The 19,269-nt window shown below is 38.4% G+C and overlaps 1 protein-coding gene across 6 annotated transcripts in view; it reads left to right on the top strand.

Annotated features, from left to right (window-relative positions):
* The window catches only part of CHN1 (chimerin 1), a 196,915-nt gene that overhangs the window by 136,340 nt on the left and 41,306 nt on the right, over positions 1-19,269 (top strand). For all 6 annotated transcript variants that reach the window (XM_084999560.1, XM_021076315.2, XM_084999561.1 and 3 more), the window contains one exon: positions 14,445-14,522. Coding sequence is in view for 4 of the 6 variants with exons in the window: in XM_021076315.2 (XP_020931974.1) it covers positions 14,445-14,522 (78 nt within the window). In the remaining 2 variants the exon portion in view is untranslated. The remainder of the gene's footprint in view (positions 1-14,444; positions 14,523-19,269) is intronic.

The raw sequence follows: 19,269 nt of genomic DNA, 5'->3' as shown, positions 1-19,269 counted from the left end.
TGGCTTTTTCTTCTTTCTGTGTGGGACTATTATAGTTATTTGATTTGTGGTTCCCATTATATTTCAATAAAATTTATATGTGTGCCAAATTGTTTCTGGTTGCTGGTCTCTTAATATCAAATGCATTTTCAATGTTCTGCATTTGTCCTCTCTTCACATGCTTGCTAGTTTTGATATCAGATTTTCAGTGGGTCATTTCCTGTTTTTATATTATCTTTGCCTTTACTACTGAGCTTTTCCACTTCTAATATTCTTGTTTCTACTTGTGGCTTTTCCTTTTCTGCTTAGAGAAGTTTCTTTAGTTGTTGATGTAGAGCTGGTTTGGAGGTGCTGAATTCTCTCAGCATTTGCTTGTCTGAAAAGCTTTTGATCTCTCCATCAAATCTGAATGAGAGCTGCGCTGGATATGAGTATTCTTGGTTCTACATTCCTCCTGTTTATCACCTCAAATACATCTTGCCACCAACTCCCTACCAGCTTGTACAGTTTTGCTGAAAAATCAGCTGTTATCCTTATGGGGATTCCCTTGTATGTGATTTATTGCTTTTTCCTTGTGGCTTTTAGTATTTTTTCTTTGTATTTAATTTTTGTCAGTTTGATTAGTATGTGTTTCTTTGTGTTTTCCCTTGGGTTTACTTTGTATGGAATTCGCTGTGCTTCCGCAACTTGAGTGAGTGTTTCCTGTCCCATATGAGGGAAATTTTCAGCTCTAATCTCGTCAGATATTTTCTCTGGCCCTTTGTCTCTCTCTTTTCCTTCTGGAACACCTATGATGCGGGTGTTGGTACATTTAATGTTGTCCCAGAGGGCTCTCAGACTCTCCTCAGTTCTTGACATTCTTTTTTCTTTATTCTTTTCTGTGGCAGTGATTTCCACCACTCTCTCTTCCACCTCACTTACTCATTCTTCTGTCTCTATTAACCTGCTATTGGTTCCTTTTAGAGTATCTTTCATTTGAAATATTGTGCTGTTCATCTTGCTCTTCAAATCCTCTAGCTCTTTGTTAAGCATTTCTTTTAAGTTCTCAATCCGGGTCTCCATTCTTTTCCCAAGATCTTGGATCATCTTTACTATCATCACTCTGAATTCTTTTTCAGGTAGATTGCCTATCTCCTCATCATTTAGTGGTTTTTGTGTGTTTGTTTTTGTCTTGTTCCTTTTTCTGAAAGCTACTTCTCTGTCATCTCATAATGTCTACCTTCTGGGCATCATCCCCCTGACAGTAGGTATGTAGATGCAGCAGCAGTTGCCCAGCCCTGAAGTTCTCAGGGGTGGTAGTGGTTCATGTCTACCCAGAGCACGTGTTGGGGACAGCAGTATCACACTCCCTTTCCTGGAGCTGGGTGGCTGCTAAGGATGGGATCTGTGAGACAGGTAGCAGTGATTCACAGTTCATAGGATTGCCTTTGTAGCAGGCAGGGCCAGCAGTGTCTCCTGCAACCCTTCATGCTACAGCGTAGCTTTCAGGACTATTTCCTATAGTTTGCAAAGTCAGCAGATGCTCCTATAACCCCTCCCTTTGCCAGGAAGGCTCTAGTGACTGCTCTCTGCAGCTGTAGGTGCAGGCTCTGCCATTCTGCCATCACTCCCCTTGCTGGGCCACTCTAGGGATCTAGCCATATAGCCCCATGGGTGGGGGGCTTCTCCCTAACTGTTGCTAAAAGGCTTTCTCTGTAGCCGCAAGATGTGTACCACTGGCTGTCCCTCCCCCATCCCCAGGTGCTGGTGAAAGAGAGTACCTTAATAGCCTTTTCAGATAATTTGGATATTTCTCTTTGATATCACACCAAAACTGAATAAGTGATATTTCTCAAAGATTACTTGCAGTGTGAAACCTGAAACCTTATAAATAAGCATTTCTTATCTGTCACACTAAAATCTATTGATCTATCTTGAACTCTGAATGAATCATTCAACTATGAATGATTCTGTAACATCATGCATTGGTCATTTCAAAAATATTAGTTCATGAGTTATTTAGGTCTTTTGAACATTGACACATTTCTGTTGATGATATCAAAAAATTGCATTTGTTAATATCATCATTGATCTCATCAGAAAATTCATATAAGTAGTGGGAAGCTGTCAAGTTTAGGGTGGCAGATAAAAAAATTTCCAGAATTCTTATTGTCACTTGAAAGTGTGTATTTTATCACTGATTGTCAGTTGTTTTCAATTACAGTGGAAGGTTCATTTTGTTCATTTTTGAGAAAATGCCAAATCTGAATAACCAGAATTTATATTAGTTGTTTTTCCAAGTTTTCTTTTTTTAAAAAGGTTTTTCATGGAAAAAGCTGCCAACTCAGCTTGCAACTCAAACAATACTTCTCAAGAAAACCATCCCTAGAAGGAACCCAGAACCCAGATGTCTTTTACATCATTTGGTATGAGGCTCTTTCTCTTTGGAAGAGTTTTTCAAATGTGTAGGTATAAAACTCTAAACATAATCCAGAGTAGAAACAAGAGCGGAGATAGAGTTAGGAAAAAACTGTCCAAATACGTGACCCACAGTAATAATTTAATACACTATTGTTCATTAAAAGCAGTACCATTTGATATAAAATAATGCATTAAATTCTATATTTAGTATCTCAAAGACTAGGTTTTTTTGAAAATGAAAACAACAGAAAAGCATTATGCAACTGATGACATGATTTAGTATTTTTAACACTAAAAAATGTAACCAAAGCATCCACTTTAAAAAATCTACAGCTGATCCTGCAGGAGGAGATATTTTAGGCAAGTTATTTTTTTAACATCATACTTCTCATTTTAATGTCTTCCTTATTAATTCATGCATTTGAAAATAGTTTCATCTCGGAATTTTCCAGCAAGTTATGGGTTTGCGTTCACAGGCAGAAAAATAATTAAACTTTAGGCTTATTAATGGTAGATACTACCATATTCTTCTTTCCTTCTAACATTTTCTTGGAATTAATCAATACAGAGGGATTTTATTCATCCATAAATTTTCATGGCACTTTGCACTGTTCCTCCAATAATAGCAGTTTGTTCTGGCGTATTAATTTAAATCACAGTCCAACAGTTTTTAGAACTGAAGGTTGCAGTTCACGAATCCCAAGCATCCTTTGTATTTCAGGTGGCACTTGGTCTCTTAACACAACAAATGTTTTCAATTCAGTCTCATCCTTTAGTCAGCTGTGTTGCTAAGATACCTGTGTTGTCACATATTTTCTCTTTAACGTGTTTTCAGTTCACATTTGCATACATTTTGGCCTTCAAATGAGGAGCCAATATTTAAAATGCTCTTCTTCCTTGTACCTCTGGGCAGCCGTCACTTTTTTAAAGACCAAGCTATAAGACATGTTTTAAATGGCCATTTTCTTTGTATTAAATCTATTATGACCATATCATAAGGGCAGAGAGCTGAAGCCATTTAGCCAGGCACTTATCTATGAGTCTCAAGGATCCAGTGAGGCCTGCAAATGTGATATGAACTTTGTGTGTGCTCATTCCTTCAACATTTAGCACCTACTCTGTTCCAAGCATTGTTAGGTGACAAAACTAATGCTAATGATGTCAGCAGTGTCAACATCACCACTGTCCCCTGGTTTTGAGAGCTTTGAGAGCCCTCTGCCTGCTGGGTACTGAATATATGTGCTTTACATACGTTCCATTCATATCATCATTCCAATTTTACAGATAAAGAAACTGAGACTTTTTCCTAAGATCCCATAACTAATAAGTAAAGCTAAGCTTCTTTTAGAAAGGAGCCAAGCTCCTAACCAGTTAACTACAGATAATATTGAACTTTAAAAGTTTTTTTTTTTCAACCCTTTCTGGAAAGGGTGATTAAGCATATTGAGGAGGAGAGTTTATAAACAGCAGATATCTCTTTTTTAAAAAAATTGAAGTATTGTTGATTTACAATGTTAGGTTAGTTTCTGGGGTGCAGCTACATATTCTTTCTCATATTCTTTTTCATTATGGTTTATTATAGGATATTGAATATAGTTCTCTGTGCTATACAGTAGGACTTTGTTGTTTATCCTTTTGAAAATAATAGTTTGCATCTACTAACCCCAAACTCCATGTCCATCCCTCTCCTTCTTCCCTCTCCCTTGGCGACCACAAGTCTGTCCTGTGTGTCTGTGAGTCTTCTTCTGTTTCATAGATAAGTTCATTTGTGTTATATACTGGTTCCACATGAAAGTGATATCATATGGTATTTGTCTTTCTCCATTTGACTGACTTCACTTAGTATGAGAATCTCTAGGTCTATCCCTGTTGCTGCAAATGGCATCATTTCAGTCTTTTTTGTGGTGAGTGGTATTCCCTTATACACACACACAGTCTTCTTAATCCATTCATCTGTCACTGGACATTTAGGTTGCTTCCCTGTCTTGGATATTGTAAATAGAACAGCAGCTCTCTGTGTGCATTATTTCTGATAAAAAGAATGTATGAGGTGTTAAGCAAAATGCCCTGTGGTTTGGCCTTTAGAAGGCTTAGGAAGGCACATCCATAGTGGAAGGAGAGCAAGAGAAATCTGAGATGGAGAGTGTAGAAGTCGCCTGTTAAGAATGTCTGAAGGACCATGAGAGCCGGAAGTAGCTGGGAAGGGAGGGCATAGACATAAATTTCATGAATTAATTCAACCTTTATTAGAATATGTGATTGTTAGGGTTAAAAATCCATTATCCACACACTGCTTAACTCAATTATTATTAATTCAATAAATATACATCTATTTGCTTCATATCTGTTCCTTTTGAATATAGCATAGGGCCCACTTCTCTGGTATTTACCAGTTATACTAATGTCTGGAGCATAGTAGATATTCAATAAAATATGAATTGAATGAGAATTGAGAGAGTATGTATTGTACATGTATACATTGACTATTTCTGTATTTTCTTTTAATGGGTTTGTGAGCTATAGGAAGTGTTTATACTTTTTCAGGCCATATGTCCAGAACCCCAAATTCTCTTAAAGATAAAATGCATCTTAATTATGTAATTACCCATTGGATTGGTCATTCTGGAGCCTTTGTTATAAATGTAAGTCTTAGTTAATTGTTTACCCACGAGATTGGAATGGCTTTCCACTTTCTAAATTATCTATGGCTATTTGGTGAATTTTAATGGAAAGCCTAATTACCTATTTCTAAAGACAGCTTAATTGGTTGCTCAGGAGACCCCTCTCTCAATTCATTGGTTTGGGAGGGAAGTTTTGTTGATTTGTTTTTATTGAAAGAAGGGAAGGACAGAGGGAGAGAGGAAGGAAGGAAGGGGGAAAAGCCAATGCAAAAACAAAAACAGGCATGCTGCTCAGTAACTTTCCTAGAAGTCCTGGTAGACACTTGACAAAAGATCTGCATCTGTCTAAGGAAAAGCATCATGTCACTTTACCCACTACCATCAAAATAATTTAAAAGGCTTTTAAAATGCTAGAAATTAATCACCAAAGCTGCTCTTATTTCTCTGAATATTGTAAGCCATTTGTCAGGCTTAGAACTGATTTGGGGATGGTCATTTATAGCTGTGGATATTTCTGCTTGCTGATGGTTCTGTGTCTTTGTAGCCCTGGCCTTACCAAAGTAAGAGTCAGTCTCACATGTCGAGTGGTCTTATCTCCAGGGCCCAGGAAAGCAGGTAGAACATAGGTGTGAAGTCAGGAGGCCTGGGTTCCCACCATTGCTCCTTTGCTTACTGATTTCTGACCCTGATCAAATACCTTGACATCACTGTACTGTCATTCTGTAAAACAGGAATGTGAGGATACAGTCAAATAGTGTGTATGATAAAGCTCTTTGTAAAATATAAAACTCTGTATAAATAAGTGCTCCTGACCTGGAGGCAGTATAAGCGTTGGGCCAGGATTTTTTTTTTTTTTTTTTTCTTTTTAGGGCTGCACCCATAGCATATGGAAGTTCCTACTCTATGGGTCAAACCAGAGCTGTAGCTGTTGGCCTACAACACAGCCACAGCAACATGAGATCCGAGCCGCATCTGCAACCCACCCCACCACTCACAGCAACACCGGATCCCCAGCCCACTGAGCAGGGCCAGGGTTCGAACCTGCATCTTCATGGATACTGGTTAGATTCATTTCCGCTGAGCCATAACAGGAACTCCGGGCCTGGATTTTTTTTTTAAACCAAACGGGCAGAAGAATACAGTAATTAACATTATCGTAAGGTAAGACTAGAACAGGATCATGAAGCCGTATACCTCACAGATTCCTTTTTGCTGTGCACTGTGGTGACAGAATCAGGCCTGCTGCTGGAAGGGATTTTGTAAGGCTCCCTCAGTCACCCAGACCAGCTCTCCTGAAACGAGATGATGATTTCCTGCTACTCGCAGGACCTGCTAAACCTAATGATAACTATGACACATTTTCCCAGAGCATCAGTTTTACTCAGTAGTCATTGATGGAAAACATTTTTTTATTGAACTTGTTATAAGGGTACATTTTGGGGGCTTGGAGAGCCACTCCTGGATCCCTGCATGTCCCTGTTCACAGTTGGCTGCTACTGGGCACATTTTGGTGTAAAAGGTGGTGAAGCACTAGCTTCCGCTGGCCAGCGAGCCTTAAATAACATCTGACCTAATCAACCCAAGATCTTCTGTTGCTCCCTAAATTATCTCCTGTTAACCTATCCTTTGGGGAGGAGGAAAATGGCAAGGTAGATCCCTCTCAACACATTAAAATATCACTAAAAAACAGACGTTAAATCATCTTTTAATCTTTCCTTCTTCCTTCGCATGGGAAGTTGATTGCAGTCTTTCTGTGCCTTATTTTCTAATGCACTGATTATTTGTGGCCCTGGTCCAGGTATAAATAAATATAAATTATGGTTTTTATATTCCACATATAAGCGATACATGGTATATTTCTTTCTCTGGCTTACTTAGTATGGTCATCTCTAGGTCCATCCATGTTGTGGCAAATGTTATTATTCTTTTTTATGACTAAGTAATATTCCATTGCATATATATACCACATCTTCTCTATCTATTCATCTGCCAGTGGACATTTAGGTTGCCTCCATGTCTTATCTATTGCAAATAGTGGTGCTGTGAACATTGGGATACATGTATCTTTTCAAATTCATTAGGATCCTTTGAACTAAAAGGAATTTCATAAGATGAAATACTCTGTACATGATATGAAAGTTTATCTTAGAAAAGTGCCCAGATGCAAGCTATTTTTACTCTTTCAGCATCATTATCTTAATGTAAAACGTGCCATGAGGTAGTGTGTTAATTTATAAAGAAAAGGAAAATTAATATCTGGCAGTGAGGTGAACAGTTAATACATCTATGAATTATTCTCATGCTTATACTTCTTCTCAGGGAAGTTATTTATGAAAGGCAAATCTTCAGGCCACCATTGCTATTTTCAAATACTAAACATAGGTTTTCAGGAGTTCCCCTTGTGGCACAGCAGAAACAAATCCTACTAGTATCCATGAGGATGCGGGTTCAATCCCTGGCCTTGCTCAGTGGGTTAAGGACCCAGCAGTGCTGTGAGCTGTGGTGTAGGTCGCAGATGAGGCTTGAATCCAGTGTTGCTGTAGCTGTGGTGTAGGCCGACAGCTGTAGCTCTGATTTGACCCCTAGCTTGGGAACCTCCATATGCCACGAGCTTCTCTAATTTCATCTCCTTTATTGTTGCAGAATAATGAAAGTATTTCTTTAAGTCGTACAGATAATAGGTATCAAAAGTTTGGGTAAAGCAAAATCCAAAATGTTGGTAACACATTTCCCTAGGTGGTCCCTCAGGTTCATTTTGGGAGGAAAATTGAGAAGTTCCTAAGGAGGCCAGTTTCAGGTTTTCATTTGGAAGAACCAAACAGGAATATTGTTATGATCATCACTTCCAGTGGCCAAATTTTGGAGAGAGTTAGACTAGAATATTTTACTCTCACTATGTAATTTTATATATAATTACATGTTAACTTGTTACGTGATTCAAGACAGAAAAACATCTTCCATTTATTTTACTTTACCTTCCCAGAGCTTGTGTTATATAAATTGCTGTCAATACACCAGGGCTACCATTTCGTATCTATTAAGAACTTGTAAATTAAAAAATAAGACTGTGTCCTGTGAATTAACTTCAGCATCACCACCTAAGGTATCTGAGCAGAGAGATGCAAAATCATCATAAAGAAACACCTGGAAAAAGGAGACTCAAAGAGGTAAAAGCTGCTTATGCCCATCCAGGCACTGGCTTAAAATGCAAGTGCCCCTCATTAAACGGGCACTGAGCATTCTAGGCCTGTGGCATGGCCATCCTCATTATAGAGGACTCAATGGCTATCTTAACTCAGTGCATTAAATATTCAGTTCATCTAGCCCAGTCCACTTGTCTGATTCCATTGTCATCCACTTCCTAATGATTTTTTGTTTCCAGTATAGGTGTGCTGCCCCCAAAAAGAGCATGTCGGTCGCCCACCTTTACAGCAATTATATCTCACATCTTAGTATAAACCAGATACCTATCATTCTGCTTTTACCTATCAGTTTCATGAGCTTGGTGTTATAATGTCAGTCTCCCTTTGAGAAGTAGATATGACCTCCTTGCTGACCAATTAAGTTTCTGAGCCTCCAAAAGTGAGTACCACCCAACAGCCTGGAGGAAATTAGCCAGAACTAGCCTGAGAGGACTCGCTTATGGCCAGGCTGGCCTTTCCCACTAACACTCTCACACCTCTATATCCCTTTGTGCTGAATGAGTATGAACCTGCCTTTTTCCTCTTGAATTTCTGTTAAAAATACAGAGAAGACCAGGGAGTTCATTGAGTCCAGCTAGGACTCAGAAAACAGTTCAGTGACTTGGCTGGTATCAGTCAGAACCAGGCTTGGGAACCAGCCGGTGTACCACTCCACCCCTTCCCTCTGGGCTGGGTGTGCAAAACACTTCCTTAGACTGTCACTTGGAGAAGTTAATCATTTCTTTTTTTGTTGCTTTGTTTTTTTGTTTGTTTGTTTGTTTTGTTTTTAATTACTCAAATGAATTTATCACATCTGTAGTTGTATAATGATCATTTCTCTTTCTTGAAAGAATAAGGAATTCGGGGCTGTGCTTTTTTTTGTTTGCGCTGTTTTCAAATGTCCTATGTTTATAATTATCGCAGATAAGTCTGTCAGGGAACATGTTAGACTGTACAGAGTTTGGTGGTATGAGTGTTAATATAGTATGATTTAAATTTATTATTCACTGAAATGAAGGCGCTGACATGCCTTTTGTCACCTGTTTAGAGGGATATTGCATTAACGCTAGAGGAGTTACGTAGTGGAGACCCAGTTAGGAGTTACGATGTGGCTGATGCTAGGAGCATAAAAATTTAGGGCCCTGGCTGGATAGAAGTTTCCTGTGCAACATCAAAAGTTATTTGTCCCAACATAACGTAAGGAATTTTTAGAGTTCTGTATAGAAATCTCTAATGTTTGACTTACACTTGAAACTTTTGAGGAGGTGATAAATCTGGTAAATGCTATAAATTCAAATATAAGCAGTACTAAATTGGCTAGTAATCTGAAGGGCACTAGAAGATAAATGATCTAGAAACTTATTCATATGATAGCCTTCCAAAATTGCCCATTAGCTATAGGGAATATGAGGGGCGGGAGAGTCTATAGGAAACAGAATTTGAAGTCACGAGGACATGGGTTCAGCTCCTTTTCTCACCACATACTACTTAGGTCAACTTCATCTCTCCGAGCTTGTTTCTTTATCTATAAAGTGACACCTACCTAATTGTTTTAATAACCATGTCATACCTATAAAGCACTTACTAGTACTGTGTAGTTGTCAGCTAGAGATGTAAGCCAACATTGTTAAGTACCTTGCATATGTTCCCCTCTTGGCTCTAATAGAGAGAAACTAGGTTACAAATGAGAATGCAGGGAACACAGGTATGAATAATCTGTGTTTCTAGAGTGAGATGAATTTGCTTACATCTACAAATCTTGATAGTGGAAAAGCTGTGGTGTTTATATTTCAGTTTTAACATTTTATAGCAATTGTAGGATGCTGCTAAACCTGAGCCATTGACTCAGTCACCTAATCCAGGTACTCTTCATCATCCTGAGCCTCAGGGCCATGCCAGCTAGAACACTGCTTATAGTGCTTTTTGGGTAGAATGTTGATGTAGCTTAGCTAACTGGAGTATTGAGCTGTGAGTCTCTGATGTCATCATGCTGTACCAAAGGAGGTGGCTGTTTGTGTGTGGTCTTTCCAGTTGCCTAGAGAAGGTCTTACTATGAATGAGTCCTGACATTTAGTAATTGGAGATTTACTCTTTAGGCTTAAGTCTTGGTCCCATACTCAAAACCATATATATTCATGGAAAAGGAAGTAACCAGTCATTTGTTCCTTAGTGTAGTGAGTTGATAAGACCCTTCCTGTAAGCAGCATTTGAGGCAGGAAGGAGGAAAGGGCAGGGATTACTCAGAGTTTGTGCCCAGGGGTTCAGATTACTGGAACAGTAGAAGTTAAAAACTGTAGAATGGTGGTACTTACGATGTGGTTTTACTTATGATGTGTCCCTAAACCACCAGGTTACAATTTGACTTGAAGCTGTCATTGCTTGTGACAGTGGCCTTGGGTCTTTAATGTGTATCACTGTCACACATCATACTAACCCTGATCTTGGGGTCTTAGACACAAGGAAAGGAAGGGAAACTTCTGTTTATTGATTACAGGAATAAAGTAATCATATTGTCTCATTTATTATCTCATTTAATTCTTAAATAATTCTATGAGTATTTTTAATCTATTTAACACTTTAGGGAACAAGACAAATAAGTCAGTAGCTTGACCAAGGACCTGCCGCAGCCAAGAGATGACAGGGTTAGGTCAGCACTTGTGTCTGGCCCTGGAGCCCAGGATGCTGTTCAGTACAGTTGGTGAAAATGAGAGGCTAGCTCAGCACAAATCCAATATTATTACTAGACAAATAACAAGGGAATGGGGTCAGTGGTAGAAATTTCTATATTTGAAAAACAGCAAATGCAATCCTTTGTAAGGTCACCTGTTTCCCGCTTCTTGTCCTTACTCCTCCCACAACGCTCCTCTCCTTCCCCCTTCCCCCAGTTTTCAGAGTCCACCTCCCTGTACTACAGATGGTTTGGACAAAGGTAAAAACAGAGAGGTTGTGGAATCTAAAGGTAAAAACAGAGAGGTTGTGGAATCTGCACATTCCCCCTCTCTTTTTCCAGGCCAGTCACCTTCATCCAGGGGAGCATTGCAGAAGCGATATCCCTATCAAGCACGGCTCGAGTCAGGTCTAAGACAGGGCAAAGTTTCCCAGGCAAAATAAAATGCTAAATACTGCTGGTGTGTCCAGCAAGAATGACCCTGTGGGACCTACATGCCTGGCCAGTTTTTCTTAACCATCTATTGTTACTCTTCGCTTACCATCTACCGCTACTCTTCGAAGTTGAAAGGACAAAATAAATAAACTACCTTCAGTAGAATCAAAAAAAAAAAAAAAACAACAACAACAACTACCCTCACACTCCGTGGTTTTTTTCTCATTTTCTCACTTGATTGGCAAGAGTGTAGTGTTTTAAGAGCCCCACTCCTAGCCAACGTCTAAGCTAATAGCTGTATAATTTTGACAAGTTCGCTTCTGTAGGCCTCAGTTCTTCCAACTATAAAATAGAATAATATATGCTTCATAGGCATTTTGCTGTGGAATTAATGGGATGCTATATGTAAAGTGCTTCTTAGCTGGGTTCTTAGAGCATGAGTACTTAATAATCAATGAATGATAGTCATAATTAATAGATGCTGTAACTAAGTAGATAGATATGGCCAGAAAAATATGAGTGGTATACGTGTGTCTGGAACATTAGAACATTGATACTGGTTCTGAATTTAAGAGTTAGCAGTTCTGACTCAAGAGCTCCTCAAAATTAATGCAGAAGGCGTAATAGTGACAAACCCCCAGCAGCCACTTGAGGGGGTGCTAAGAAGTTTTTCATCCTGAGCCATTGTTTTCTGTCTCCTTTCTGCCCTAGGTAGTTAGTTGCCCAAGTTGTGATTAATCTAGTATTTCTTGCTTAGGTAGAAAAATTACTCGGGAAGGACATTATGACTCTGCAGAGTCGGCAGTAGACCCTGCCTCTCTGTGACAAAATGTTCACTTTTACCCAGCCATGAATTTCCTAGATAACTCTTACCATGAATATTTTTATACTTTGGTTGAATTTTAATTACTAGAGCTGAAAGACTGGGGATGATTTATAATAAAGGACCTTGATCAGAAATATTCAGGGGAAAAAAATTACTTGGGTTGCATGGGTGATTGTTTTCTTTAACCTAGTAACCTGAACATTCCGTGTTAAATATTGTGGAGGAAAAAAATACCGAGAGATTTGCTTTTGGAATCTTTTTCTGGGCCCACTGAGCATCAGAAAAATTTCCCTTTAGGTTGTACCTGACTAAGAGTTGGCTGGCCTTTTTATTTTTAGTTATCACATGACAAACTAGATCTAAGCTGACGAGTAATTTAGGTTAGGCAGGGAAAGTTCTTTCCATTGTATTTCTTCTTGGAACAAACAAAAACCTGTGTCTCATATTAGTCACCTAAGGATATAAATTTGTGGAAATGAAACATTTGTAGATATAAATATTACCTTTTGCCTTTTATTTTCCTAGAAATGTTTTTAAAAGAATAAACCATTTTAAAAGATGGGATTGTAGACTCAAAAAATAGTGGCATGCTTAAAAAATCAGTCATTCAGTATTATCAGTATCTAGCATGGTTTAAGGACCACTTTAGGCCCTGATTAAATTAGAATCTGCATTAGTCCCATACCCCCTGTAGATTATGAAATCTGAGATAAATTTTGTGCAGTTATTTGAGAAAATGGGCTGAAATAATTTAAATGTAGTTTTAGATTCTTTAAATACAGTGTAACATTAGAATCATAGTGAGTTGAACTTAATTACCCTAGCATGAGGAAACAGATGGGAGGTGTTTAGGGAACCAATATGAGAAAACTTATAGCACCTGGGTAAAAAAGTACTGAATAGGCATTGTTCTTAAATAAGGCTGGGTTTGAGTCTCTTGCACAGCACCTGCCTTTCTGCATCAGCAAACATCCAAGGGTCAGATAAGCACCTTGGCACTATATCTGGGAATTATGTACTTGAGGAATCGTTCCCAACCAGGTTGCAGTATGACCTGGCCTAAATCTCTTTGAATAAAAGAATGCTGAGATGAAAAATTGAAATAATGATTGGACCTATTTAAGTGTAGGCCCACAACAAAACTACTCACGGTAGAGGTTTAGAACTCACTGCTCCAGGGTGTTACTGTTATGTGCATGCTCCTTGTTCTACATGAAAATAGGATGATACCTAAACTCCTTTCCTTTTTCATCAAAGTACTTACCAGCTTTTGCTCATCTTTTACAAAATCAGGTTTTAGTTAACTAACCTCAGTCCATATGCACAAAGGCAGATTATTGATCAGCCTTTCATAATTTACCTGCATAGTGATGCATTCTTTTTAAAACCTAGTGCTGTATGTTAATTTTCCTTTGCTTTTAATAGGGGAAGAAAAAATCCATTTTGTAATGATTCATGACTCATTCCGTGCTCATTGTCTTCCTACTGATTTTTTTTTTTTTTTTTCCCCTGCCTTGAGCCAGCAAGAAAATCTTTCGTGAGAGGAGGGAGAAACAGAGACAGAGTGAGTTGAGGAATACAGTACTTAAATACTGTTGCTTGATTTTCATTGGTTATCTCCTCTCTTACGGTGACCAGTCTAATCCAGCCTGCCTTGTCAAATCCCTCCCCGCCCCCACCCTCTGCCAGGGGCTTCACAGGGTGGCTGTTGCTAGAAACTGACTGCAGGCAGTATGTAGGCATCTTGCATTCAGAATGGACATTAAGATATTGAATAGAGAAGAAAGCTTTTAGAAATGTATCATTTGTCAAAATTGCCTGGCTCTTCAAAAAGGATAGAGAAATGCTGAATGTTTTGTATGCTGGCATCGACTCTTCATTTCTGTTCAGACTCTTAAGTTTTCAGAAGCTTAAATATAGAGCCCTTTAAAAAAAAAAAAAAAAAAAAAGAAAGGAAGAAAGAAGAATTTTTCTGGTTAGTCGACCTCTTTTTAAGAAGTGCTTCATCATCCTCCTCCACCTCTCCGTGATGTTTCTCTGCAGCTCTCTGTAGGGTAGGGTTCTGTGCTGGCTGGCAGAATGCTCATTTGTTAGCTGAAGAGAGTTCATCGACAGACATAGATCAATATAGGTTTTCTTTATTTCCTGTGAATTCCAAAATGCCATCCAAAGAGTCTTGGTCGGGTAGGAAAACTAATAGAGCTCCAGTGCACAAATCAAAACAAGAGGGCCGTCAGCAAGATTTATTGATAGCAGCCTTGGGAATGAAACTGGGTTCTCAAAAGTCGTCTGTGACAATCTGGCAACCTCTGAAACTCTTTGCTTATTCGCAGTTGACATCACTTGTTAGAAGAGCAACTCTGAAAGAAAACGAGCAAATTCCAAAATATGAAAAGGTTCACAATTTCAAGGTAAGAATACTTGTTTTTAACCTTTTCTTGTACGAGAGGAAATGCACATTACTTGAAATACACAGCGTTAAAGTGATGTCTCTTTGAAACTAGGATGACTGGACTAAAATGTTCTTGCTATTCAAGGAATGAAGATGTTTTAAAGATGATTTTTTTTTTTTAAGCAATAGCTGAATAAAAGTGGTAGAATCTAACCCCGTTTTCTCTAATGCTGCTTTAGTATTCTCTTTGATCAGTGTATACTCAATGGTAAAAGTCCTGTGATACTTAAAAGGTCTCATTTAATAATGATTTTGACATTATTTTTATTTATGATGCAGCTTGTCTAACTACCTTTGTTGGATATTTCATGGGAGGATTAGATCTAATGTCCTGTCGTTTCTGGTAAAAAGCTTTGGCTCTAAGAGGCATGTGTTGTTGCATCTGGATTGAGCAGATGGTCTGCATTTCCCATAGTTTCTGCCTTTTCTCCTCTGCTAATGAGTTGACCATGATGAAAGGAGGACAGCTACCATGGGCTTATTATGCTGCTGACACTAGCAGCTTCTCTTCACTTTTTGAGTATTTACTTTCACCTTGTGTGTGTGTAGAGTTTTTAATTATTGTGTTAATGTGTTTTACCAACTATACTTTCATCGTTTTTCATCAAGATGATGTGTGTGTTGATTCAAGTTCAGTGGACACCCTGTCTGTATTTATAGCTTGAAGTTCAGTCTTTTGCACCCTAATTCAGAGAACATACAATGTGAGCCTGTGCGTAAGGAGACCCAGTTAAACTTACTGGGTAGATGCACTAACATTTCTGTAGTAACTTCCCAATAGTTACATACAACTTTAGGATGAAGTTCATGAGACATGAATATTGTTAGTGTAGACAAAATGGCATTAGTTTTTACATTAGGGAGTATCTGTTTTTCAAAAGTTGATAAAGCTGGAAACCCTGATCTTCTGTTCATTTATGAAGGTATTCAACATTTATTCAGCAGATAGAAGGGACCAGGCTCTGTAGTAAGAAATTTCAATTCCAAATTTTTGATTCCTCCTGATTTTTAACACTAGCATTTATTTTACCCAAATGCTAAATACCCAGCCCCTGGTATGCTCTGCTTTTTCCATAGTGAAAAATAGATTTTTATGTACTTCAAATTATTTGAGATAAGGGATACATTCCAAAAATGTATGGGCTGTGTAAACACTGCGAATATTTCAAGGTAAACCAAACAGCATTGTCTTCTCCCTCTTTGAACATCTTTTTAAGGACCTGACCTTTCATCCAGTATTTTTTACTTAAAATGAAATTGAGACCAAGCAGTGTGTGCATCCAGTCTCAATCACATCCTCCATTTATGTGCCTAAACAGCCCATGCAGGTACTAGGCCTCAGTGTCTTCTTGTGATATACAACCTGGTCTTGCAGAATCTTTATCAGGAAAAGGACCCAAAATACATCCTTTTGCAAATGTTAAGTTATGTACATGTTTGGTCGCAAAAATAGCCATTTAGGGTCCTAAGCAGGAAATTATGCATACCCCTTAGAAATGGCTGAGATTTTTAAATATACCTTCAAAGATGTACCCCTCTGGTACATTAGGCAGGAACAGATTGCCCCTATGAAGGATGTCATTTCAGTGCTCAATTCACTGTGCATGCTTTCTATCAATACTGATAAAGAGCAAAGTAGATTTGTTCAAAGATTTGCATAAACAGGCACATTCTCTAATTCTTCTTTGCTTGTGCCTCCAGTAATTTCTCAATTTTCATTTAACACGTGGCATTAATGAGCAGATTTTGTACAGCCAGAAAGTGCTGACTGCGGGACCCGTTGTGACTCATAGCTTGGTACCCACACTGTTTTAAAGATACTTGTCTTTTTTGTTGTTTAAAAAAGGCACATTAAAAAGTCGAAGTCTGCTTCCTTCTCAAGCTAAAAAATTAAAACCAGCTGGAGCTCACTGTTTTAAAAAAGAAAAAAAGTAAAGTATGTATGCTCAGGAAGAGCTCATGTTAGACAGTGAGTTGCACCACATATGTTTCAGAGTTTGCTAATAAGGTCAAAAGTCTCAGAATTTGACTCTTGCCATTGAAATCATCCTATGTAATTTAAAAAATGTTTCTGTGGGGGTGGCATTAGAAAAGAGAGAAAGGGGGTCATACCTGACTTCCAAGCACATCCCCAAAAGAATTCAGACTCCGACACTTACAGATGTGACATGTAAGTGTGTACAGTTCTGAGATTTATTGAATAAAACATCCTGAGCATTTACATAATGATAATCATTCACACGGCCTTGCCATGGACTGCCCCTATGTTGGTAAAAGTGTCCTCAACCTAACTACCAACCCACTCACCAAAGCCTCCTTTCATGTGGTTTTCTTTTTTGCTTCTTGAACTGCCTTGTTACATAATGTTGCTCTGTGGTGTCACACAGCTGCCAAGTCCCATTTCAGAAGGTGAAGCCACGCGTGTCTTATACCTTTGGGGAAAGCATGCACCAAGGTGAAATCCAAAAAAATCAACGGGGCCTGACTCCAGACTCCAGGCAGGTGTTTGCTCTTTGTTGTTGTTGTTTCTTCATTTTTAATAGAAGGAGAAAAAAAAAAAAAAAACAGGAAGGCATCCCATTTTGCTGTGTTATATAACACAGTGTCTCCCCCCCACACCCCACCCCCGCCATTGTTACTTATAAGGATTTGATAAAGAAACGGTAGTTGTCTCTCTTAGGGAAGCTATCATTTTAAAAATAAATGTACCACATCCTTTAAAAATGATTACCCTGAGAGAGAGAGCACAAACACTAATTTCTTAAGCTGACTTAAAGACAAAAACTAAGCTAAACTACCGTTTAAAAGTCAGACCCAGGCACACACATCCCCACCCCAGCAGTGATTGCATCCTTCATCTGAGGCTCCCCAGATAGAATGCTAACTAAGACCCAACCCTTGCCCTCAGCAACCTGCTTGTTATTTGTCTGACCTTGGGCAGATTGCTTCATCGCTTTAAACCTCTGGTTCTCCATCAGAGAAACAGAATTCCTGGTGTGCATAGGTACATGGTAGCTACTGTTTTTGTTATCACAAATTACCCTTAAGTGGATATTTTTTTAAATCCACACAAGCCTGTTTCTTGCCCAGTTGCAGAGGTCACGATGCAGTTGAGAACCCCGGCATGATTGTCGTGCTAAAGAAAGCTCTTGCTGCTTTCTTAGCTCCCAGGCACAGTTAGATGTTATGTAAAAGCAGTGCATTTTCACGCACCACAGCATTCAGTGAAAGCCGCTGTATTGCTTTGACTCCCTTCAAAGTAGTCAATGTTTCATTTGGTATGTTTAATTCAAATAGTTCTAGCAAGATTACATAAAATGTAATAATAATAAGAGAAACTTGGCTACTCAGGCAAATTAAATAATTAAAAGAAAACATTAAAAATTATAGATACTTTTGGAATTCTCTGGTGGCACAGTGGGTTAAGGACCAAGGTTGTCACTGCTGTGGCATGGGTTCAGTCCCTGGCCCAAGAACTTCTTATGCTCAAGCGTAGCCAAAGGGGTGGGGGTGGGGGGGAACTTTAGATATTTTAAAATATGAGTTTGGTTCTTTTCTAAGGTAGTCTTGATGTGGTGACTGGTCGATTGTAGAGTTTCAGAGACTTGCTTTCTACATAGAAATGAAAGATGTGATATAATAATAGACTGAATGTTGCCAAGATCATACACAAGCAGTGAATCCTGAGGTGTGAATTAATAATGTAATTAACACTGTAAAAGGAACTTTATAATATGTAATAAAATTACTGATTCAAGACCTACGGGGATATAGTGATAAGACTTAACCCATCAGTCCTGGCCACCAGACCAGACGTCTTGCTGTTTGATAAACTGAAGGGTAGAAATGGCCAGCACTCCTGCTGAAAGTGAACGGCCAGCACTTCCTTTCCTTCAGAGGACATGGACAAATCCAAGCCCTGTGGTCTTCATTTGATTCATATTTGAGAATACAAGATGAAACAACAAAAAAAATAGATTTAGTATAAAATATGGAGTTAAACTACCTGATCTTTAAGTTCCAACAGCTCTAAAATTCTCTGATTAAATTACATTAACAGGCATTAGATTTGTTAATATAATTATTCTCTCTTCCATAGTTTACTGTTAAACTATATATGAAAAAATATTTTTAAAAACTAGTTATATTAACAGTCAGTGAAATGTCATATTCAAGGACCATGCCTACCACCTCCTTTGGTATTTTCCTCACCAACCATCATAACACCACCTCCCCCCTTGTTTTCTCCCTCCATTCTTCCATTCTCTGTCTCCATTATCTAGTAAAATGCCCTGAAGATGCTCAAGAATAAATGAGCACACGATGTGACATGGGGGATCTTTGTTGTGGGGGTGCTTGTGGTTATTGTTATTTTGAAACTGCCTTTCATGCAGCAAGAAGACACAAAAGACACATTTTTTAAAATGAGCTTAAGATTTGTTACAAAATTTTAAAAATCAAATTCATGTGAGTCTTTAAAATGAAATAAAACCTAAAATGTCATGTTTATCTTATTTGACTGGACAATCTATGTTCACATTTTAAGTGCTCAGAAGTTTGAATATTGTTTTGAATTAATAGTAATATAAAGAGTTTAAATGCATCATGACAAAATGGAAATGGTAACCTGGACTGTCTCATTAACCTTTAGCAATGATGTTACTCATCATTGCTTCTCCTGTGGATATAAACATGGAGTGTCCAAT

The sequence above is a fragment of the Sus scrofa genome, chromosome 15 (genome assembly GCF_054392235.1).
Source record: "Sus scrofa isolate SSC_HxYL_T2T_F1_AM1 chromosome 15, Sscrofa_HxYL_maternal_Yorkshire_Landrace_v2.0, whole genome shotgun sequence".
NCBI lineage: Eukaryota > Metazoa > Chordata > Mammalia > Artiodactyla > Suidae > Sus > Sus scrofa.
This window is presented reverse-complemented; position numbering and strand designations above follow the sequence as displayed.